A 25,222-nucleotide genomic window follows, 5' to 3' on the forward strand; every position below is an offset into this window, starting at 1 on the left:
GCATGTGACCCACTTTTGTTCACCACTAAAATGTTTCAGTTGGTTTTCATTCGTTTCATTTCAGATGTCCATGTTGTCATGAAAATGTATGTATTGAAATGATTGATAAAAAATGAGAAAAGCCTTATGTGTGTGCTCCTTGCCTTAAGTCAAGGCTCCACTACTGATTCAACATGTTCAGTCAGCCAAAAAACCATTGACTAGAAGCAATGGTGCAAGACACACCACAAAAACTAGAGCCATAGGTGTCCACTGATGGTCCAGCATTGGCTGACAGTTTGCCTGGTCTACGTAGTTCAGTTGTCTGCTTGCTTTTCATGGTTGTAGATAGAACTTTTGACCCTCAATCCATTTTTCCCAATTGTAGATTTACCACACTGTCGAAAACGTCCATGTGATATGTTAAGTAGCAGTGCGCACCAGAAAATAGGGCTCCCTTGAAAGCCACTGTATAATTCAAACCCTGATAAAGACAAAATAGAATTAGAAGGATTTACGAAAAAATGTTTTACTCTCAAAAAGCTTCATCCTCCATTCCTTATTACAGCAGATACATCAACAACAATTCGTACATACATTTTATGTTTTGATAAATGGGCATGTTCAATATATTTTAGTGCCCATTTCAAATGGCACTGATGGCAATGGAAAATACTATCCTGTACCAAGAGTTCTGCTTATAAAGCCAACGATAACAGCTGAGTTACAATTGAATCTTGTCAGAAATAACATGTGATCAAGGCAACAAAATCAAATTATGTTTTCAAGATTTGAGGAACCAGTGATACAACCAGAGTTTTACATGTCACTGAATTTAAAATAAAATCCACCCTCACATACTCTTACACTTTTAATATGAGTCTACAATACATTTCAGGGGATTTTCTGTCATAAAATCCAATTTAGTTTTTTAAGTAAACTCACTTTCTCTCATCTTGCCAGCCCCAGAAGACTGGCGATAACTGGTCTTGTGGCTTCACTGATAAGTTTTGTGTGGTTTATTTTGCCATACATGATGATACCTGTAAATATTTATATCATGCATGCTGGGATGATATGAATTTGGCCACTTCATTCTGGTACAAAAATAAAAAAACACCAAACTACTAACTTGATCCAGAATTTTTTGAAACAATTTTGAGATGCTCGAAGGTAGAGTTTTCTTTTACAAGACGCAGATGTGGTCATGGAACATTCAGACAGAGATAAACAGCTACATTACTGTCTCCCTCGCAACATAAATACTATGGCTATTTTCTGTGTAATGGTGCTGCAGCTAACAGGAAGGGTAAGGAGGAGGAGCCTATTAAGACATGACACAGAAGTATTTAAATATGCTCTAAAAACACATTGGTTTATCCCTTGTTAACACTGAAAAACATTCTCCCACCCATGATGGATCTTCCATATTTTCCCAGGAGTTCAGTGTACAGTAGATTACCTTCACAGAACTGTCTGCAGTACAGTAAATATGTGATATGTGAACACACAGTATACGCATACTAGGGCTCAGTCCATTAGTGCACATTCAGTAAGTCACTTGACAAACTTTATGGAGAAACAGTCCATGTACAGACCCCTTCAGCTCAGTTATGTGATTTTTTTCTGAGGATGCTTCTGTACTTATACTTAACGGATGTGGTTTTGGAGGTTGTTATCACATTCCTCTGTAGTAGAAGATTTCTCCAAGTCTGAGACAGCTACATACACGCATGCTTTGTGACATGAAAATTGGTAGTCAGTATTATGCAAAGTGGGACTGAGGAATCTTCAGCATATACATAAAACAAAATTACTTTTCAGCGAAGGGTGCAATTTTGAAAATAAGGACATGTTGTTCTGTTTCAGCTCCTTCCTTCTTACAGAGGAACATCAGATGTGCCTGTTGGTAGAACCTGTTTCCATGCCAACTCTTTATCCTGGGACTACTACTGTAAACAGAACTCAATATTCAAGTATTCATTTAATTAAAAACAGCCCCAAAGTAAAGCTTTCTCTATGTAACCCATTTCCTCTTCCGTATTTCATGGTGGAAATAGCTTGCTGGTAAAATTGGACATGTCTGCTGTTGATGCCAGATGTTGGCTTCCTGTAACTGAGTTCTAAAATCTTTTGGACACAATAATTTTTGAACGGTATAAAGTCAAATAATTATTTGATAACCAGTTCTGAATGTGCACTCACTCAGTGCTCAGATGATTCTATGACGGTTGCAGAGTGCTGACAAAATCAGACCTGCTTTCTAAATAATTTAACATAGAGACATGATTAAAAATCATCAGGTCTAAATGATACAGTAAATGTGGTTTGTGGTGCCGTGCTCCCTAAAGTCTTTCAAACAGAGTGTAACTTGAAAACTAGCTTTGGTGGGTGTGGTGTGAAGGCATCTCCATATTTCCTTACTAAATAAGTCTATAATTCTTAAGGGAGAAAAGGGGCAGACATTCTTTTCAGACTTCTTCAGTGCTTATTGTACAAACATTACTCAGCAGAGTATTTTTTCATGAGGGGATCTTTACAAAAACAGAGTAAAAAAAATGGAACAGTCATGATACAAAAAGCACATAAGTCATCACTGGATACCGAAAGGTTTTGCAACTGTCAAAGGTTTGAGGAGTTTCTATAGCAGCACTGCACATGGCAGGAGACTGATTCTCCTATGTAGATCACTCTGCTGTGGAAAGTCTGGCTTTTAGCCCCTCTGAGGATGTTGATGTGTCACTGAGGAAGACACTGAATCCCCACAGGCTCAGGGGAAACTTGAATCTCATTTTCATTCAGGCAAGAGCTAGTGGGACCAACAGGTTAGCCATAATAATTCCTCTTCACTTGGTCTTCTATCTGCAAGGCTTCCTCGAGGGCGTAATGTTGCAGCCTTTAGTACAAGTCCAGTGGGTTCAATTGTGCAAGGTCTGATCAGTCGGTCCCAGAATGAAAACAGCCAAGTCCTTGGCAAATGGCAAGAAAACGGCACAAGAGAATGTGAGAAGGGCTGATAGTCTGTGTGCCCTCTAGAAAGGCCAGTGTAAGTCCTCAAAGTCCCCTGACTGACCCATGTTTACATCGGTCTCCAGCAAGCTCATGATGACCGCCATGGCTGCCTCGTCACTGCTGAAGCTGCTCAGCCCTGGCACCACCATGCTGTCCAAATCGAGCTGTGATGGCTCACCTGGGTCAGACAGGGCAACGAAAATACAAACACCCTTTGAAACTCTGATTTTGCAGAACATCACCTATCTGCGGTCATCAATTTGTTTTATTATTCAGAGATGAATTGCTTTAGATTATCTCTCACTGTGCCTTGTTCACTTCAGTTTCTACAAAAAAGGTCTAATTGCAGACCTTTGGGGAGTCCAGGTGTGTGGAAGTAGGGTCCCTTGAAATGCCACAAAAAATTATAAAAGCAAATAGGATTGTTTACATGGCTAATGTAAGTTTTTTCTCTGAGTAAGAGAAGATAACAGTAATTTCTGTACCTAATGTTAGAATTTTAACATTAGTGAGGTAGAAAGTTTAGGTAGTTTAGGCAAACATAAGTAACTGAAATAAAACACTGCAATTGAGAACACATATAAATGGATGCTTTAATATTCCTGGACTAATAAATGTTAGCGTCTCCAGCATGCTAACTTAACCCGCACTGTACCTAATATGCACGTTAACACTGCTTTAAGTCTTGAGTACGAAAATTAATGTTCTTAAATTAAGTTCTTAGGGCGAAAGAGGTAGCTAAGAAATGCACCTTACTTCATGTCCCAGGATTTAGTTACTGTTACGTTTTTGTTAGATAGACATAGGACCCATTGCATGTCATTGCACTGCTCTTTTCTTTTATTTCATCTATTTGGAGTGAACTTCTTTGCAGAAAAAAAAACTGTTAACCTCGGATGGGTTTTACTATTGCCCTTCTGACAGTACCTGTGCTTTCAGAAGTTGCGCTGCTAGTACCCGCCGCCGTCCCCGAGTCAGACTGGGACTGTGATGAACTGCCTGCTGCCTCCTCTCTGCTGGATGCCTGGAATAAGTCATATCATGTTAAAACACTGAAAATGGTCTCATGTTTTCCTTTCCTCCACTGAAGTGTGTAATTAAAGGCAGGAAAACAACTTGTAGAAGTAGCTCATGTCTTAATGTCTGAAATTTTCCATATGTCTCAAGGTTTAGCATGTCTCACTTGTGAGCATGCTGTGGTGGAATGACAAGTCAAATCTTCAAGTATAAGTAATACAATTAAAAAACACAATTAAGTAATAGTGCTTCATATTATTGTTGCAGTGTCCTGTTCACCTGTACGAGATGTTTTCAAATTATGTGCCAGCATCGCAAGAACTCCTCATGTCACCATTCATTTGGTTAAAAGTGTAAAATGTGGGAGAGACTCAATTTAATCTGCATATAAAAACCACACAGCACCAAACCTAGCATAAAACCACATGCCACCATACATTTACATAAACATATCTATCAGAATGTCTAAACACATTTCCATATAAACTCATGCATTTGAATTAAACCTCCTAATGTCACCTTAATTGACGAGAAAAACAGGAAAATGCAAATAATGTCTCTAAAGCATTGTGAGGTAAAAGATTCAAAAAATGGAAACACTAAGGTAAAGTATACACTGAAAAACAAAATATTTTTACTCCATTTATAACCTGATCACAAGGCCAACAGGCACACTGAGTATGCTGTGATTTCATAAATGTTAACAAAAAGAGTACAATTTGCCTCCAAGTAAATGTGCTGTACTGATGAAGAGGTCACTCACACTCCTGCTGGTTTGTGGAGAAACCAGTGGACATTTCTCCTGGGCTGGGCCGAACGGACTGGAAGCTCCGCTTGATGGAGAGGAGTTCATCCTGCTGAAAAACAGGTCAGAACACAGCGGGAGATCATGTATTATAGTGCTCTTCTGGGCTACTAAAAATGTTTTGTACATAAAGTGAATTTATATCCTTTTCATATTTGATGTATCCTACCGCTACCTGCCACTTATTTAACTCATGTCTACGCCAACTTTTAACCCATTCCTGCATCTTAAATAAACACTGATTGAATACAGATTTTTTTTTCATTGTGGAGTACATATGTACAGAGAGGGCACCTGTAAGTGTCAATGAGCTCATTTGCAATTTGGGTCCCTATACTGCCAGCGTAGATCATTGTGCCAGCACCACTGGAAATGCCAGGAATTACAGGTATTTGCTTTGTGTCTTCTGTGGAAGAAAAAGAGTCAAACTTTACATAAAAAAAATCACACACAGGAGATAAATGCCCATATGAATACACAGTATATGTTTCTTACCCTGAATTGCTTTCGAGCTGCCTGCCTCCTCATCTTTTGTGTGACCGGTCCCCCTGCTGGTGCATAAGAAGATTAATGCTGGTATCACATGAACAAACTGCACTTCAATACTGAGCTACGGCAGCATAAAGAAAACATGGGTGAAAAACCTGAATGGATGAGTTTGTAACACCTTGCTCATTGTATCTGAACACTTAACCAAATCTTCATTACTGAATCAATACTTACGAGATAACCCTGTTTAAAGACACGATAAACTCAACTTCTTTGGTCCACGGATTTGTGAAGCTAAACCACTGACTTTGGAGTGAAATATAGGAGCCATATTTTGTTTTGAACTTGTAGCACGACGTCTCAGTCTTCTCTTTGCTTCGAAGAGCTGCCAAGAGATTGGAGTGTCATCACAAAGTACAGTCAAAAATGATGAACAAATATTGCTACAAGGTCAGTTTCTTGAAATAATATACATAGTGCTATATAAGTGGATGGATGGATAACGTTTTGGGGTGCAGTTATTCCAAATAGGTTCTAAATTTAAGAATATGTAGGATTTAAGCTGCCAACTGTGGCTGCTTTGTTCCATCACCTTGCCTGTGTTTCTCTGCAAGGTGCTGCAGGTCGTCCTGGTGGAAGTACTCATAACACGACGTGCCGAGAATTTCCTGTGGCAAATAACCGATAACTGTTGTGGCTCTGGGAAAAAGGAGAGGATAAAGAGGGAGCTGAGTTATTCTGGCTTTTTCTGTCTCTGACGTTGTCTCTCAGGATTGTGCCGGTTAAAGAAAAAACAGTGATGAGCGAACATGGAATGAAAGTGAGTACTGAATAAATAAGCCTGAAATTTGATGAAATGATTCACTGTACTTGTGGTATGAAATTACTTCCCAAAAAAGAAGAGACTTTCATGTGATGCCATCAAGATGCACAGCTCCTTCTGAGAAACAACGGCAAAGATAAAGGATTATCTCCACTTGAACTGAAAGCTCATATAGTACGCTCAGAGGTCTCCTCACTACAACACGCCATTTCTTTCTCAGCGAAACCATGTGTTTAGAATAAATCCACGTTTCAAAGGAGGGACGTAAAGGCTAACAGCGGTTCAAAATCGGGAAACTTACCGTTGGTCTACAAAAGTGAACTTGCCGTCAATCGCGCAGCGGGTGACAAACTCGGTTGGCCTGATGTCAATGTCTTTGGAAGGCTGGTGGGACACGTGAGGGAGGAGGCGGCACACCGTTACTAAGCAGGTCAGGTTTGAGGTTTCCCTCTCAGTGTCACCCTCTGAGTCCAGCTGGCTGCTCGGCCAACTCCGCATGTATCCAGTGCAGTGGAGGGTACAGTATCTGTAAGTCTCTGTGGCCACAAAAGCATGTAAAATTAAAAAAAAACCCTAAAACAACAAAAAACAATAACTTTATATAAACATATATATGAAAAAAACATGTTGACTATTGTCTGTAAAACTGCATATAATTGCACAAAAAAACGCATTTCAGCAAATTTTATACATATATATATATATAACATCAACTGATGTGTGATCAAGACACTATTAAAGCCTGATTTCTTTGCAAAAATATACCAGGACCACACTGTAAATAAGTTATGTTGAGTCTGTTAACTTGTCTTAAAGGATAATACTGGCATCACTTTTTATTTTTATTTTTTATTTTGCAAACAAATCATGACAACAACCAACAATGTGCTAGATAAATACATATATATTGATAGATATTGATATATAGTTTACAAGAGAAAAGTCAGTAAAAGAGGATATTACGGGACTTAAGCGTGACGGGTCGTTGCTTCCTTCTTGATCTCCTGCAGTGCAGTTGCCTGAGATTGGCCACTGAGTGGCAACACATCCCCTCTTTTCTTTCACCACAATTCGGTGTACAGTTGTGAGGTTCTATGGTTGTGGTCATACAAGGCTGAAACGCTGGCCTACTTCCTGTTCACGACTACATTTTTTAAACTGTGGCAATTTTGTATGGAAAGTCTTCACCCAACACTAAATTCTTTCCACCAAGAAATTATGTTAGAAAAAGACATTGTGGGTGTTTTAACTATAAAACTTTTTTGTGTGTCATCACATATTTGTTTATTTATAACATTTATGTAACTATCAGTGAGACATTTTATTTATTTGTTTTAGAGATTCTGGAAATGTAAAAGAAACAGTAAATACAATTAAAAGTGCTTAGTTACTAGCTTAATTGAACAAGCAGCTATAGAGATAAGACAGTAGTTTTGGATCACTCTTTCAATGGAAATTGTTCACCTACTTGCACTCAACCTCAGCAAATGTTTGCTAACAGGTGGAGGGATGGAGTAAGGTGGGGTAGGGGGAGAGGGGTTACAGCCCACCCCGGTCCACCTCACCACCAGACCCAGATCAGATCATTTCTTTATTCCCTCTTCGGCAGGCTAGGCAAGCATACATTTTCCACAGTACTTGTCTGTTTTCCACTGGTTGCCTGAACACTGACCTCATTGCCTAGAAACACATTAAATATCTTATTAATCTTTTGGTAGACATCCTCATCATGTTTTGGGGCCAAAGAGCCCTGCAGGTCCAGGACTAAACATGATTGCTTATATAAACCTGAATCTTTTTGAGAAATCATTCAGTGAAGCGGTTCCTCTCTCCAGAATCACATCAAGTGCACTCAAGAGAGAACAGTAACTGAAATAAAATGGTCCAAAACAGCACAAAGCTAAGGGAGCTGCAGATTTGAGGGTCTCAGCATGTTGCTCTGTATTTATTTGTGCTCTGTGTATCTGATTGTGTCATGCTCTGTTGTAGGTGAAATCTCTCCATGAGATCACATTAGTGTAATATTACAGACACAGTGGTTTTTAGGATAACAAACCTGGCTCCAGCGGTATTTTGGAAAACATTTCTGTGATTAAATTTTATCCTACCTGTTGAGTGGAGCTTGTTGCAAACCACCCATTCAGTTGTGATAGTTACTGAAGGTTCAACCGAAACCAGATTGTCGGAGAATTGATGGCTGAAATATTAGGTTGATATTTCACCATTCCCTGTAAATTATACATCTGAAATACAACGCATAATACAAAATAAACCTCTGCTCAGTCAATTTGAGAAACATAGTCACCTCCAACCCAATCTCCTCTTTTAAAGTTCATATCTGTTTTAATGTTCGTATCTGTTTATTATTGGATGACTCGAAGCAGAATCATTGTTGCTGCTTGGAGTAATCAATTCCAATTCAATTCCTGTGCTGAGAGGTAATATTATTGGCGACATATTGGTGACAGGGTAGGTGCTATTGCCAAGAAGGTATTGACCAGCTCTTGAAGCCTGGACTTCAGTCTGAACCCACCTTTCTTTTTGGAAGTACTGGGCAGTGAGTGTTTGTCCTCGTGCTTCCCTGCCACCCGACTGTGCTTCATCCGGCAGAAGAAGGATCGCCGAGCTCCAGTGGTCAAGTGAGACGGCTTGACGGGAGCATCCGCCTGCACCTGAACCCCAGCTACACATAGAAAGACAGCATTTAACATATAGGCATTAACATACAGTGCTGACAGTCAGTTTTCATCAGTTTTGATTTTGGCTAGCTGTGTCCAGTGTTTTGGTTGTTTCTCAAACCTAACACGGCAGCAGACTTACTTGCAGCATCAATGAGGCGTTGGCGAGGGTACAGCTCCGAAGACGCCAGTTGTTCCTTCACCTTGTTGATGTCTTTGGGGTGGATGAAATCAAACAAGCTCTGCGCAGTCAGCTCCAACTATGAACCCAAATGACATACATCCATTTATTCAAGTTTTTACAATCTATACATGCAGTAAATGTAAAAAAAAAAATTGTTGCAGCATGTATCTACTCATAGTTTACTAGTAAGCCCCCACATCACAACTGCCTTGCAGACATGAAGTCAAGTTTCTTTCAAAGCTTTTCTTTTGCATCTGGATTCCTCTCTGCTTGCATACAGACTATCTCAAAGCTAAATAAAATGTGCTTAAGAATGCAGAGCATGCAAAGCAGGTGTGGTCAACATTCTGGCTGCCAAACACTATAAACTGACTTTCATAAAAGGTATAAAAGCTCACATTATTAGAAAAACTAAAAAACAAGATTTAGCCTTGTTGATGTAGGTTCTCAGTCAACCAGGTCATGGTAGTCAAAGTGCTATAAGCAAAGGCAACCAAAGATTTAGCCTTGATTATTAAATCCTAGTATTATTTTTATCAGAGCTTCAATAAAATGTTTTACATGTTTTTGTTTTATTATAAAACCGGCAGACTCGCATAACTTAGTGTTCCGGCTCTCTCTGTCTTTGTGTCCTGTGTCAAGTGTTCCAGCCTTTGGCTTGTGTTTAATTCTTCTGGTGTTTTTTATTTTAGCTGAAATTTTCCTGGACCTTGTCTGTTTTTGGATTTTTGATTCTTGTCTGGTCTCTGTTTGATCGTTTTCCCTTCTCTTCATGTGCCTGTTTCCTGTGTTCCTTGTTAACCTGCTTGCACAATTGTGACGTTTGACTCCTCGAACGAAATATGTGAAAACAACACATGTTTAGCTATTTGGGAGCAAGCTGTAAACACAACATTGATATTATCACCTTTGGAGTCGATATGGTGAACATCTTAGTTAGTTAACAGTTGCTTAAACATCCGGCAGACACAGAGCAACATTAACATTAATTTGGAGACTATTTCAACAAATGAACCAAAGTGAGAAAAATATAATCATTCATAAACTACTGTAGCTGTACAAACTATAACGGCAACAGAATTTTACCCAGGAAGCCAATGCTAACAAAGTTAGCTAGCTAATGCTAGCTATTATTATTCTTCCATATCATTCTTTTTCCTTTTGTGATGTTTTTAATGAGCATTATAAGGAGTTTGCTGTTGTTACCCAGACGACTAAAATATTTTAGCTGCTGACACAAGAATTTGAGCAGTGATGCTACAGCAATACATGGTATGGATGATTAACACTAGCTAGCTACTGTAGGTTTACAGTGTGAAGAAAGTTAGCTTCAGCTAGCTGTGAAAGGCTCAGTGTGTTGATCAACTTGTGTTTTCATTTAAGCGAACGCTTGCAGACCTTCTCTGTATCATTCCACTGATGGGACACCGTGGGCTAGTCAATGTCCTCAACATACATGGCAACTTATCACAAAGAAAATCTAGATTTTAGAGAAAATTTCCGATGTGGGAAATAGGAAACAGATAACTGATTTAATGTATGTAAGACCAAAATAATGGAAAAACAAATTTGATTACATCAAATGAGTTATGGTAAAGATAAACAAAGTTTTTTGCTTTTTTATGTATTAAATAGCCTATAGACTAGCTATAAGTATGTATATAAGTAAGTTTATATTTTACATGCCATGTGAATAGCATAATTTATTGATGCTATTATTTATTGATGTTTTCAGTCATATTGTCGACTGGTCTGTGGACATTTTAATACACTTGGTCAGTTTTGTGGTTCCATACTTAAATACCATTTTTACTCAATTTTGATAATGTTCAAAAGAGAAAAAAAATCCAATCTTAACCAGCTGAACCAGCAGAATGAACTCCAAATCCCTTTAATTTACAGCTGATTACAACAGTAAAATGACTGTATGACGTAAAAGTGCAACATACTCGGCTAAAGTTGAGGATCTTGGAAACGGACTCTGAGATGAACAGGATTTTCGCCCGGTCACAACTTACAACTAACAGGAAACCGTCTGCGGCCTGGTAGACAGACAGACAGACATCATTATAGACCAATAGCTATACAATCAAACAGGACAAGATGGGGTCATACGCAAGTACCTACCCTGAGCAGAAGGTGCCTGAGGTCATCATGAGGCAGGATGGAAGGCTTGTAGATGGTGTCTGTAAAGGCGCTGCTTGTTCCAGCTGAAAACACAGAGGACAAGCTTTTAGGTGGAACAGAACAGATCTTACTGACATTTTACAGTACCGGTTGGGTTAAGAGTTACCTTTAAGGGTTTTCAGGTGTTGCACAGCCTTCCGTAGCACAGTGAGTTTGTCAAGTTTTCGAGCCATGGGCTGACAGGCAGGAATCATGGCAGACAACTCGTCAATGAGATTGTTCATTTTATCCCTCCGTCGCTTCTCAATCTGGCTGTGAGGCTTCCTGTGGCCACAGTCAGAAAACAAACAGTCAATACCACAGCTATTTACCTATTGTATCTATTTTGTAAAAATAACTGCCTGAAGTTCATAATGCAGTTATTTTGAAATTGTAACTTTGTTTTTAAAATACAGGTTCACTTTACACACTAAATTACACAATAAAAACCACAAAGGTATTTCAAGAATACACAATAATTTGATTTTTAATTTAAATATAATTACCTGAAGCATTTCATTTTGACTTGCTGATCCTCCCCTTCAGATCTGCAAATAAAGGCATAAAAACTCAGATTTAACCTTTGCCAGTACTCCTCACAAGACAATCTGTGAACAAAGCCAAGAAGTCAGTCACCTGCTGAGGTCATCATCCATCTGGACGTCGACGCTTTGCCTGTAAGATCGAATTGACGTATTGTGGGTCATTTAACATTTAACAAATAAAATGAGGAATGTATATTGCACTGCAAAGTAAACATGTTTAAGTCAGAAAACAATGAGTATAATGACACTAAGTTTGTTTTTCTTGACAACAGCAGAGCACTCCTCTTACTGTACATGGATGTCTGACCTCTCTTCCACATCTCCCTTTCGTTTCCTTGGCAGCTCGACAGCTGGCAGCGAGGACCCTCCTTGACTGGGGCCTTCATCCTCCGCAGTGGGACCTGACAAACAAAAACAAGCATCACAAAGCTGTGGGAGACCTTGAGATCTCTGTAGCGCTGGCTTTTCAGAATTATTATAATACAAATTCTCCTTGAATGAATGAGACTTGCTGCTCTGCCGCAAGGAAAAAGAATTAAAAAGAATTAATCGACAACAGTCTTAGAAATGTAGAAGTGAAGGAAGAAACAGAAAATGAATATTTGTACAAATCAATAGTACCACACCTGTCCATATCAGAGAATGATGACATGGGAAACTCTGTCACAACAACAAAATCAATACACCCTCAGGTTATGGAAGATATATTGGGCTAATTAATGAGAAAGGTTTTGCCTGCACCTGTGTGTAAAAACTGACAAACATTTCATTACAGTACATCACAGCTGCATTGACTGTTTTAGTGATGTAAACTGTTGGACGGCTCAAAACTTTCTTCAGCTCAACAATTCAAAAACAGAAATCAAACTGTTTAGCCCCCCACATCCCCAGATTTCAATCAGCCTTTGGTCCTCTGTCCACTATTCAAAACCTCAATGCCAGAAACCTCGGTGTTATATTTGATTCAAACCTCAGCCCCCAAGTCAAAAAAATTGTCAGAATAAGAATCAGAATCACAATTCCTTAATTTATCCCTGAGGGGAAATTATTTAAGAAACAGTGCAGAAAGTTGGGAGCGTCTGTAACAGGCGCCACACGTATTGACACTGAATCCCAAATCCAATCCTGCTTCATCCAAATGTGTACGATCTCCAGACTCAAAGCACTCCTCCCACAGTCTGACCTTCATTTTCTCCAGGCTATACCACTGCAACTCTCTTCTGTCCAGCATCTCTAACAATCTTAGAATTGATTTTAAGATTTTACTGATCACTTTTAAAGCACGTCTGGGTCTGGCTCCAAGTTACATAACAGAGTTGTTGAGCCCCTATGAGCCAGCCTGAAGCCTGAGAGCCTCAGGTGGAGCCCAAGTCAGTGACTTAAATCGCTTCTTAAAAGCCACTTTTATATACTGGCTTTAATGCAATATTGTCTTTTTATTATCTATTTACTGTCCCTTTTAGCTTATTGGTTTTAAATTGTATAATTCTATATTTATTGACGATCATTTTTTTTATTTCATTTGCTGTTCTTTTACCTTTTATCTTAAATCTTCAACGCTGTTCACCAATTGTCTATTCATATTTTGTTTATTGCATTCTATCTATATACGATTTGTTGGTTTTGTTTTTAATTGATTGCTAAGCACTTTGGAAACCTGTTTTTTGAAAGATGCTATATAAATAAAGTTTATTATGGTTCATTTCAAATTGTATCCATTTACCCAGGAATAGCAGTTACCCCAGCCACAGTCTGTTCACCCTGCTGCCGTCTGTTAAGTGATACAGTAGAATGAGCTGCTGTGCCACCAAACCACATAGCAGCTTTTTTCCTCAGGCTGTGAGACTCAACACATTCTGCACACTTCACCATAAATATGAGACATGGACATTCACACTGACATCGCACATGCTTTCTGGGTATGTATGTGTATAAAAGTATATGTCTGTGTAACTGTACACACGTGTGTGTGTGTGTGTGTGTGTAATATGAAGTTCTCTCTCTCCCTCTTCAGCTCCTCACAGTTTTCTTGCATTAGTGTTGTTGACTGTTAAATTGCTTTGACATGCAGCACATCGGTGTTTATTCGTTGGATATTGTGGTGTAAAATGTTCTTATTTCGTCCTTACTAGAGAGAACAAATTCAAATCAGTATAAAACACATGAATAATGTGCGTCAATCGGTATGACGTCTTTATGGAGACTGACCTTCTCTCAGCGCCCTCAACTGTGACTGAGGTCAAGCTTCCCTTCCCTTTACAACCTGACAAGAATCCATCAGCATTTGAAAAACGTTTTCTGTCCTCAAACGCCTGGCTTATTTATTTACTTATTTTTGCGTGTGTGAGCAAACCATCAGGATGACTCATAAATGTGTTTGGAGTCATGGCTGGCAATTATTTTTAAAAGGTTTGTATCTCACTGAGGAATGTTCTTGTGGAAAAAGACATATGCCATTTTAAAAGCCGACCCGTGTCTGCCAAAAGCATTTCTGAGAATTCCTCTCTTTCGTCTATTTAGTCTCTCGCCAAACCAACCCACACACTCCTCCATCCTGACCCCAACGCGTGCGCGCACACACACACACACACTTAAAATTCCTTGGCTCGGCCCTAGTCTATAGTCATCTGTTTCTAGGCGAACTCTCACTCGCACTGGCTGAAAGTCGCCAGTGAATGGCGCCAAACAGCCAGCTATGCTCTTTTGTTTGTCAGTTTAAAAGGCACGTGAGAGTAAATGGGTTTTGGGCTATGGTCTTACCTAACATTTATATAATGCTGTAACACTGACCTACTTCCCTGTCCCACCCTTGAAACTGTGACATCCATTTGCAAGGGGGGGTGTTGATAAAAGTGACTATTGACTGTGACTGACCCACATTCTCCTGCACTAAAGGAGAAAGTAATTGATAATAATGGCAAACTTTTCATTATTAACACATAGACCTATTTTCCTGTTAATTTTATAATACAGCCTAAGTGTGGACACTCAAAATTCTTAAGCGTAAAAGATCATCGTATCTTGTGGAAAGATTCCTTAAAGGAAACCTGAGAGGAAAATGTATGAGAGGCCATATCAACACCTTCCACAAACACAAACAAATAAAACAAGCCTGTGCAAGCAGGCATAACTTTTACAATTCAATGGGCAGAGGAGTGAATTTTACTGACACAATTTCCTTTAATCCCTCCAGAGGACTTTACTGGGTCATCACTGACGCAAAAGTGGAATGTGGGAGCGAACACTTGCCGGCGCTCCCTTCCACCCACCACAGCTCTCCATGGCTGACGCAGCGCAACAGGCTGCAGCCAACCTCATGCAGTTTTTCCTGTTTTGTCATTAGTAGGGAAATTTTTCCTGAGGCACCTGTGCGAGCGTTGCCAGATGACTGTCAGAAACCATGCCATCCCAACAGCAGTGTCTGCTTTGTGTGATGCTGCAGGCGCCGGTGGACGCTCACATTCTGAATCACGGCAGAGCCAAAAGCTGTGGTCGTGACGACAGTGCTGACGAGAAGCCAAGTCTGCAGGTCAGCAGACGACGTGCCACATTACTGAAAAACAGAGACGTGGACCACCGCCCGTGGGGGGGGTTGCAGTTGAACGGGAGTATAACAAACTCAAGAGTACAAGAGCACGCACAACGTGACCTACATGCACTTCTTTACAGCTGTGCTTTTTCTGACATGCCTACATTTCATCCCACTTTCATCCCGCAAGGTATTTGGTACTGGAAGGTCAAGTGTAGATGAGCTGATTTAAATTATAGACATGCTGCTGAGCCAGAAAAAGTCCACTAGAAGCCGAATACTAGTACCACAACAAAAAGGAAGACTAGAAAAATGGCCCATTCATTCCACACAGAGCCATAACTGGTCAAGAAAGACAATCTCTAATAGTTAGACTCTTATAGACTATACTGTTAAATACAGAGGATATTTAAGCAGCCAGCATTTCAGCTCTCATTTCAGCTAAAAATGTTCCGCCTAAGAATTCCACAAAAGCAACACAGAGCCAAGCAACAGAAAAAAAACACAATAAGAGGTTGTGAAAGAGGGGCAGTGAATGTTGAGAAGAGTTCAAACATCATAAACTACAATGACAGCTTGTGCAAATATCAGGATAAAAGCTGGATTTAAGATTCGACAACTCATGCACAAATGTTTGACTACCTTAAAAAAAACTGGAACAAATTCCCAGTTTGAAAGTAAGTCACTGTTAAATATTCATGAAGGTGTGAGGTTTTCATCTGTATTTACTCGATTCTGCAGATATTTTGTGCTCTTTGATGTCCTGCTTTCACGTGGCTACAATCCCAATTCTAAAATGTTTCCCTAATATCACTGATAGACAAAATAACAATGCACAATTACTCATGAAATACTGCAGACAACTAATGAACTCTAAATTTAACAAAAAGAATGAGCTTGTGGAATACCATGTAGCATTTTGAAAAGGAACAGACAACATTTCTGTAAAAGTATGTAAAATGTTTAAGCAGCTAACTTTTGTTTTGATCTGAAAAAATAAAACATTTGTCAAATTGTATCCTCTTCTTGTTGAATATGTTGAATTAATTTTTGGGACATTTTTAGACACTGTAAATACAATATAAATATTTCTCTGTATTTTCTTATGAATCTAGCAAAAAAGTTACAATGAAAGCAGCGAGCGTCTCAGCGTCTTTTCAACACTAAGTAAATTAATGAACTGTCTGAACTCAGAAACCCTTTTCATACAGACATAATATGGTACACCCTGAAGCATTTTGTCTGGCGTATTTACGTGTTCTAACCCGTAAAAACATTTATAGCTTAGAACTTTAGAAGCTTCTTCTATGTGGATGACTTTTATTAAAAGAAATACAGATTATGTTGTTAAAGGGAGAAGATGAGCATAACATGTTTTCAAATCACTGGCTAATTAACTTATTTTTCAAACACACAACAGCAAATATTATATGTTAGACCAACCTAAAAAAGATGTTATTATTGTGATCATTTCCCAAAGCTGGGCCCAATGCAAAGAATAAATGCAACTGTCCTTCATTTCTCCCTCTCTAAGATGCAAAAGCATGGAGATTGTGCAGGAATTCTAAAACAGGAGGGTATTAGATCAATACCTTGACCAGCTATCCAGACATAGTAATTAGGGTAAACATATACAGTTGCATCTATAAGTATAAAGTCTTCAACCTCAAGACATCCTCACATCTTTTCAAAATACAAATATTTAGCACTCACCACCACTGCCACAAACAGGCGTTTTTCTGTTTGTCAGAGGATAATTAGTCTGGATTCACATTTCTTTTGCAAAACCTTCAGACTCACGCATACACACAGCTTTCACACATACATCTGTTTTCTTTTGCTGATATTCAACACGGATGGCTGTTTCAAGGCCACAGTTTCCAGATCTATCAACAGCACCATTAGTGCTCCGTGTGCAGACCGCTGATGTGCACCTGATGGAAACAGCAATTTGCTTGCTCTGTAACCACAGAACCTCCATTTGCTGCTCTTTCAAAACGCAATATCACATTAACTCGGTCTAGACCTTTTTTTTTTTTTTTTGTCAGAAAAAACTGCGACTAGAGCAGCTCATATAATTTTTCAGTTTTCCTGTACTGCTGTTTTTTGAAGTAATAGTGTAATTAGGTCTGCAACAAGCAACATTTTCACTATCGATTAATCTGTCATAAGATGTCAGAAAATAGTGAGAAATGCCTATCACATTTCAGTCACAATTAAGAAGCTGTAACAAGGGATTTTGTTTTGTTTTGCTTCAATAAATGACTTAAACAATCAAATGCCAAAACCCATCGCAGACTAATTTTCTTTCAATCCACTGACTGATAGAGTTGTGAAGCGGTAGGCCTGCAAGCTATTTCAGGTGTCCCCGGGGCCTGGATGTAACAGCTATAGGTGGCTTTTATGTAAATTGGTAAATTGGCTGCATGTAGAACATAGTCAAGTGAAATACTTCTAAGCATCTTCTCACCTCAGTATGAAATTATGAACATAACCTTGAGTATTGTTGCGTTCAAATGGAGTCCCACAGCTGCAGTGCGATATGTTCTCGGTTATTTCTGGTTGACTGACCTACAGTTTCTGCAAATCCTCATTAACAGTACAGTGCATATTCAGTTACAAAGCTCATGCAATTAGAAATGACTTTTTCAGACACAGAGCTGCACATACAGCATGCGTAAGGATCTAGGAATATGAATACGGACTAGTAGAAGCAGGAAACATACAGCTAGCTTATGTAGGCATTTTTCGTTTTTCACATAGCATTTATTGTGTATCCTTTAAAATTATCAAAATGTAGAGGGTAGATCCTGCACTTCAGAACATTTTTTAAATCACGCAACTTGAATATTTTCATTGAATTTTTTACTTGTCTGTATGCATATCAATATAAAGATATCAAATTTTTCATTTTTTCATACTAATGGTAGGTATAGTTACCAGAGGTAGAGAGAGAAGTAGAATTTAACACCAATACCTTGGGACCTTTACATTAAAATGCCTTGAAAACCACCCAAAGCCAGAACACAAAAAAATGACAAATAAATGTAGTCTATTAACCTACACAATATATTTGACATTAAGTGTTTAGTGCAGAAGCACTTAGAGAAGTGTCTGCTGACTGTCTGACAGTTTACTGGATCCTCTAACGTGTATTTTAATATTTCACCAGATAACCTGATGATACGATATTATCTCCCGAGATTTGTTATCCTTAATCCTTTCTTTCAAAACAAGCCTAATGCTTTAGAATAAACAGACTGCAGATGCAGTGTATTGATGCTTATTTGCGAGATTTTACAAGCGAAACTTTCCACTCAGAGCTCAGACAAGTTTTAACAACCAACAGCAAAAGGATTAAACAAACCAGTTCTAATGCTCATATGAAACAATAACGTCACACTATGACATGGGAAATTTTTTTCCACTGATTCTCAGGAATATTATGTTGCTGTTTTTTTAAAATATATATATATATATATATACTAAAATACACTTACAAGTTTGTAAAATAATTATTTTTCTGTGATAAATTCTGCTTTAAATTAATACTGACCACACTTGCATAAAGTTCTGCGCGATACAATTCAAATTATATAAATAATGTATAATAATCTACTAATTCATAAATTCCTGTTGTATTCATAGGAGTTTTTAACACTTATTCTTGTGGTACTAAATACTTTCTGGCACTCGCGTTTGGTATTTCGGTTTAGATTTGAAGCTAGTGTGCTGTATTGTTCAAAAAGTCCCGATAGCCGACATCGCTGTAGTCCCTCTTGTTCTGGTTTCGGAGCGGCAGGGAGCGACTACCTCCCTCTGCTGCACAGCGAAGGCAGCGTTGCTCTACTGATCTACTGACCCACTTTTGAAAGAAGCTGAACGACAAGAAAACACGGACGAACCTCGTGCAACCACGTGACAAACTAAAGCCCTCTGAGGGCTGTTTGGTGAAGGTTATGAAAATAAAAATATTTCAGTAGTTTAAGGGATAATGTCGGACGTGTCAAACGAACTATACGGGTAAGGTTAGCTTAATAAAAAATGTTTTTATCAAAGTTAGGCCGAACTTGTCGCCATGGTTACCGTCACGTGGTTGCATGAGGTTTGTCAGAGAATCTCCCGAAAAGGAACAAAGCCCCTACGCGCGCGCGCCCCACAGGAGGCGAGCACGTAGTACGGCATCATTTTGGCCAGGTTTCCACCGCCGCGACCGGCTGCCGACCGGTGGGTTAGTAGGCAGGTGCCTGTCTGCTCCTGTCGCCGGCGCTGCAGATAGTAACGCGCTGCTGTGGCTGTTACTTTTTATGTTCGGCTCGTGCCGGTACGGTCGCTAAGGGCTGAAGTAAGTGGTCGCTTGTGTTGTCACCCAGTAATTGAACTAAAAAGTTGAATTAGGATGACAAAACCCTCCCAGTAAACTTTTTCTTTTTAACTTTACAGCCCTTGTCGCTTACAGTTATATTACAGCCTAGTACGTCTAAGGAAGTTCAAGAAGTAGTTGCTGGAAGAATTCCATACATATGCTTTGCTTTTTTCAGCCAAAGGATGGGGGGGCAGCCAAAATTACTGATAATAAAAGTAGACTAGCGAGCTGAATCACACACAGTTCACACAGAAAATACTGCGACCCGTCCCCGAGCACCTACCTGCCGGCTGGTCCGCCGTCCCATCTGAGCCACCGGCCGACATACCTACAGACTGGAGCCGGTGTGCCCGGTGAAGGCTACGGAGCGCCGCCGCGCATGTGAGCCGCCAGCTGTAGTAGTAATAGTACAGTGCAGACGAGAAGAGGAGGGAGCTGAACAGAGATGGGGTGTTGTATAATTGACTTCATTTTTTCCTCACCCTCCTCCTCCTCGATTTTTTTTTTCTTCACAAAGGAGGCGGGGTGGAGGGGGCGTTAGAAACGTGACGAATGGGTGATAACGGAACACCGTCCTTTAGGAAACACGGGAAAGAGGGAAGAGTTCACACTTGTCTCCTCCTTCATCGGCGTTTTGGCTCATTCATGTCAGTGTCACGGCGATTTGTAGGATATTTGCTGTCCATTCATTTCAGCACTTCTCGCTCATGATTCAGCATTCCTGTAATGTGGAAATAAAAAAAAACAATTAGTGCAAATTACTCTGGATTTAAATGGATCATACTGACCATTTAAAATGCACTGTGCACAACGGAGGCAGCATAAGAAAAAGTTTCAAATGTGTCTAAAAATTACCATCTGTTATGAAAGAAATGCTGTATTGTATGTTATGTAGATCCTTTATAGTGCGGTTTGAGTTGGCATTTGTTGTCATTAAAATGCAAAAGTGCAAAAATGAACGTCTCATATTTAGAACAAAATGTTCTATTCATTTGCGTTTTCCACCACAGAGCTTTGGATCGTGACTCGCATACGCTCTTAATGGTCTGAAAGTGAATAATGACATTGTGACGACGCTGATAACGCTCATAATTTTGAATCCACGTTACACGTTGCCAGCTGAGGACTGACAGCGAGGTGAGAGATTGAATCGTCCGATGCTACGCTCGTTTTGGTGACCTGAAAAGTACCGAGCGCGCGTCACTGATCTGACTTTACACTCTCTCAGTTTTCCTCAATCACTGCGGTGATCGAGAGGAGGTCTCACTCTGTTCTGATTTCCTCGCACAATCACTCACCAGTAACTTGTGGCACAGACATCTTTAAAGCATTCAAACTCTGCTTTGAATAATAATTTGTCTCCTAGGCCTATATTTCGCTATAGTTCGCTAAGCTATTAAAACATTCTTACTATTACAGTTGCTCCTCCTTTATTGAAAAGTATAGAAACTATGCACTAATAAACTAATGGGGATTTGTTCAATTCAAAAACTACAGGACACGAAGTATAAAGTCCATTCTCATTGCAGTCGAGATTCTTAGTTTCCCCTTGCTCAAAGTGGTACATCTCTTCAATGTTGACGAACTTCGGTCCTCACCTACATAGTGTAATTTGAGACCTTTGCACGAGACTTTACGTAAGATGGAAGGCTGCACGTGCCAGCGAGAAACGTGTTGACCTATATATTATATAACTCGACGGTCACGTGGCGACGGTTAACCCATTTAATGCTCGTCTGTGGTGAAAGTGTCCCCCTTGCACTTTACCAGCCCGGAAACACTACAAGTGGACAGTGAAAATCGATAGAAACGCTGTGCTAAACGTTTAGGGGAATATGATAGACATTTCAAGTACTAGCAAAGGTGACATCATTTCATAGTAAGAAAACTACCATGAAGTTATATCTCTGTACAGCTATACCCATATTGGATTTTTTCATCGTCTATAGCCTAAGGTCATGGCTAGCTTCCGTTGAGTTACACACAAGTGTTTTAATTTAGTGCAATTTATAACTTACTACTTCTGATTAAAGTATGGTTATACATCACTTTACCTTCATTGTGTTAACGTCTGTGGTGTGAAAAACAAGTTCTAAGCAAATATTCAGTGTGTTCTTGACTAAAACATTTCCAGGTGTAAAACAATATGCTAACAACCTTGCACGTCTGTTTTGTTAAATGTGATGGTGAGTTCAGGGTAAGTCCGTTTCGGGGCTTTGCCCTGGACGTCGGCTTTGTGATCTTTCTGCGTCAGTAAGCTCCGCCCCCGGCTCTCCTTGGGGGTACGCTGGGTTTTTGTTTTTTTTTATTCTGAACTCATGACAAAAGAATGTCACTCTTTTTTCTCTCTCCCCGGGACACCGTGTTCCCAATGGGGGCTTGGCCTGCAGTTACAGAGCCAGCAAATATTCCAAATGCCCTAATTTCAACAACAATGTGATGATTAATTTTTTTTTTTTTTAAATTTGAACCTGAAGACTAAAACTTTATATAAGTCACATTTAAAATGTCCTTTTAATTTAGTTTGATGCCACGTGTATAGAATACACTATGTAGGCTACTTAGGTTTTGTCATATTACTTAGGTTCAATATTCTGCAAAGTAAAGTCCAGTAAACAGGGTTGAGCTTACCCTTTTCTCACAAAGTAGTCTACAATAAATAAAATAGCATGTCTGTAATGCAATACATTAAAAAGTGAGAGCAACAGAGACTGTGTGTTTATTCTGCATCAGGTTGATAGCAGAAGTCAAATGGGCAGTAAGAGTTAGAAAAAAAAGCAATTTAAAGTGCTATAAAGTGAAATATGTCTTATCCATTTTCCTGTTTTAAACTTTTTTTTTAATGGAAAACATACTGAAATTGTACAAACAGTACATTTGTATTGACTGAATTATTATAGCTGGCCTATACTAAGTAAGCATTGTTCTGTTTTTGGTGGTAATAATGGGGTCATGACACGGCACTGTCACCTGTGCATCAGCTGCGTTTACAAGCACGTAAGTAACCTGGTTGTTGTGGGCTTTCTGCAGTAACCTGATTTCTGAATGGAAACCAAAAACCCGGTTTCCTTAATCGAGGTAAGGGATTAAAAGAAACCCGGTTAAGACTTTTATTGTCAAAGAAAAAAAAAAAAAAAACAACTTGATTTCCTGAACATTCACGCGCAGCCTCAACGTGTTCGTGACGGTGACGTACACGTGAGAACGTCTAGGAGAATATGTAAATATATAAGTGGAAACAGCGCCCGGGTATCTGTATCCAAGTCCGAATAAAAATGAATGTGCAGATATCATTTTTCACAGTCGAACATCAAACTACTATTCATTCATATTACACACAGTAAGTAAACTGTGAGAAACTAACCTACGTCATATCATTAACATGCTGTTAAATACATCGTTTGGTTAAAAACAAAGACGCACAATTAACGGGGAAAACAGGATTATTATTACCTCCCATAGTTTAAAATTATTACTAATATAATTAGACTATTAAATAATTATTAGAGCGAGAATTTTTAACAGTGTTTGCAATAATGACTGTGATGAGTTTTAGAAAACAATTCCACCTTAACTCCAAGCTTCTTAAAATTGACTTTTAAAAGGTGGCACGACTATTAATTGGACAGCGCTGTGTCTGTCCACAGAAAGTCATTTCATTCCTTAGAGGGTATTATCAACCAAAAGCAATCACACCGGAACAATCGTTTGAGTGCCCATTCATAAGATTCTGGTCAGCTGGAAATACACTAATGCGTGTTAAGAGCTCCCTCTAGTGGCTGCAGTGAATCACAGCAACAAGGTACGAGGAAAAAAAACACTGCACACTGTACAAAGGTAAGAAGTGTGGAGATGGACAAGATACAGAGTAAAAATATGTGCGTCACAGCAGGCAATTCATCACACTAAGGTCACCTTACCTTTGTACATGTTTGTCACTGCTGCATTTTAAAATAAAACAGTCACGATTAAAGATGTTTTCACACAGTGACTAACTCCCATCAAAACATTCTGCAACATTCATTGACTCGAGATTCAAGATAGCGACAAACAATAAAATTTATGCAGTGCAATAATATGTAGGGCAGGTATGACTTCTGAAAACTGTAAAATTGAGAATGAGGGTCATACAAGATGGAATGATAATGTGTTACTTTTCTGTCTACCGCAAATACGAGAGATTACAATTACCTGAAAGTACATTTGAGAATGCAGAGAGCCACAATTTTCATCTTAGTTTAATGGGTGCTCACATATTGCTTTTCCGTTTCATTCTGAAGCAGTCAGCAATAACATATCAGTACTGTTCACTTGGGCAATGACATAAAGATACGAAATGCGCGTAAGATAAAAATGTAACTATACTCACCATTATTGTCGAACTTTTATGGTGGACTAATCCTTCACAGAAGATACTGAAATAACAAATATATTCACTGCATCAGTATGATTTTGAATGACACCATCAATATGATCAAGATGAAACCGTTTCTAAAATATGCTGTGCAAGATTTTTGAATTAAGCTCAAGACTTCAGAGCTTTCTCGAGGCCTCCGCACTCCACGGGTTTATGAGACATGTGGTCTTCATTTGAGTCTTGAATGCTCCGCGTGCCCCAACGAAACACAAACCACAGGACTTTAAGTGTTTAATTTTATTATTTTAAGCATTTTATCAACATAAAAACTCATCAACGTGAATGAATATATTAATGAGCATTTCCCTCCTGCACTCCACAGTTTCCTTCAAGTGTCTACAACAATATGTACACAGCATTACACCAAAAAAATCTCACAACATCGTCCTGGCATGTGGAGGGGTGGGAGGTTTAAACCTTTTACAACTGAATTCTTGCCTTAACGAGGGGGGGGATTATGTTTTATTATGAGCTAAGTTGTGGGGCTTTCTGGTTTTTGAGGCAGAGAAGTAGTTAATTTATATTTAATGCTGAATTCTAGAAGTAAATAAACTTCTGATTTTATCTTTTTATGTTTCTGTCAATTATTAAGAATAAATAAACTGCTTCCTGCTCTCTTAGTAAGGGAAGTTACCTCTCTTAGCATGGGTTGTGAAATATTCTGTGGCACTGAGCTGACTACTAAAACAAAGAGTGAGTCTGTAAGCTGGTTTGGTCCATCAAAAATGAATTGTCTCGCTCAACTCAAATGATAAAAGTCAAACATCTCCCAAGTCTTAATCTTTCTCAAGGAGAAATGAAGTCTTAATAATTTAAGTGGCACAGTAATGGATTTCAAGTCATCTCCTACACATCTAGAATTGTATGGATCCCAAATACAGTATTTACTCTCCTTTTTCATCTCCTGTGCATCTACTCTAGAGAACAAAAAATGTGATCATTTCTGTCAACACAACACACAACATGAGTTGAACAAAATCACACATCACCTCACAACAAAAAAGCACTGAGTATCTAACTCATGAAAACACCTAACAATTGCACTCGCGCACACACAATCAAACACACACACACACACACACACTAGTTTTTCTTGAACACTCTGAACAGTTTGGCTGTGAAACAGGTTGCTCTGAGTGAAGCAGTTTGGCCTTTTCCAGGTTGTGTCAGTGTGTTCCAGTGATTAGACACAACCAGGAAGCTGCAGCGGCA

At 39.1% G+C, this 25,222-nt stretch overlaps 1 protein-coding gene across 5 annotated transcripts; it reads right to left on the reverse strand.

Moving 5' to 3' along the window:
- Window positions 1-492: 492 nt before the first annotated feature.
- Window positions 493-21,821, reverse strand: LOC124054106 (aryl hydrocarbon receptor nuclear translocator-like protein 1). Of its 5 annotated transcripts, none has more exons than XM_046379775.1 (18): window positions 21,648-21,821; window positions 19,877-20,314; window positions 11,988-12,099; window positions 11,790-11,828; window positions 11,660-11,701; window positions 11,281-11,438; window positions 11,115-11,197; window positions 10,937-11,029; window positions 8,946-9,063; window positions 8,659-8,808; window positions 6,427-6,661; window positions 5,895-6,001; window positions 5,537-5,687; window positions 5,309-5,361; window positions 5,108-5,219; window positions 4,772-4,865; window positions 3,919-4,015; window positions 493-3,169 (listed from the first exon to the last, which is right to left on the reverse strand). In XM_046379775.1, the coding sequence occupies exons 2-18, from the start codon at window positions 19,917-19,919 to the stop codon at window positions 3,012-3,014; spliced, it is 1,845 nt and encodes a 614-aa protein (XP_046235731.1). In that variant the 5' UTR covers window positions 19,920-20,314; window positions 21,648-21,821; the 3' UTR covers window positions 493-3,011. The 5 variants fall into 5 exon arrangements, with proteins under 5 accessions (XP_046235731.1, XP_046235730.1, XP_046235728.1 ...); XM_046379774.1 differs by having other exon boundaries at window positions 4,772-4,862; window positions 5,309-5,364; window positions 21,648-21,819; XM_046379772.1 differs by having other exon boundaries at window positions 5,309-5,364; window positions 21,648-21,818.
- Between the last annotated feature and the right edge of the window lie 3,401 nt (window positions 21,822-25,222).

The sequence above is a fragment of the Scatophagus argus genome, chromosome 22 (assembly GCF_020382885.2).
Source record: "Scatophagus argus isolate fScaArg1 chromosome 22, fScaArg1.pri, whole genome shotgun sequence".
Taxonomy (NCBI): domain Eukaryota; kingdom Metazoa; phylum Chordata; class Actinopteri; family Scatophagidae; genus Scatophagus; species Scatophagus argus.

Excerpts from the sequence above, each read along its gene's own strand:
- LOC124054106 (XM_046379772.1), bottom strand. The coding sequence starts at position 19,919 with ATGTCGGCCGGTGGCTCAGATGGGACGGCGGACCAGCCGGCAG. Across the intron at positions 8,809-8,945 it reads ACGCCTCATTGATGCTGCAA|CTGGGGTTCAGGTGCAGGCG; the intron begins GTAAGTCTGCTG and ends TTCTATGTGTAG. Across the intron at positions 4,866-5,107 it reads GAGCTCATTGACACTTACAG|CAGGATGAACTCCTCTCCAT; the intron begins GTGCCCTCTCTG and ends CCTGTTTTTCAG.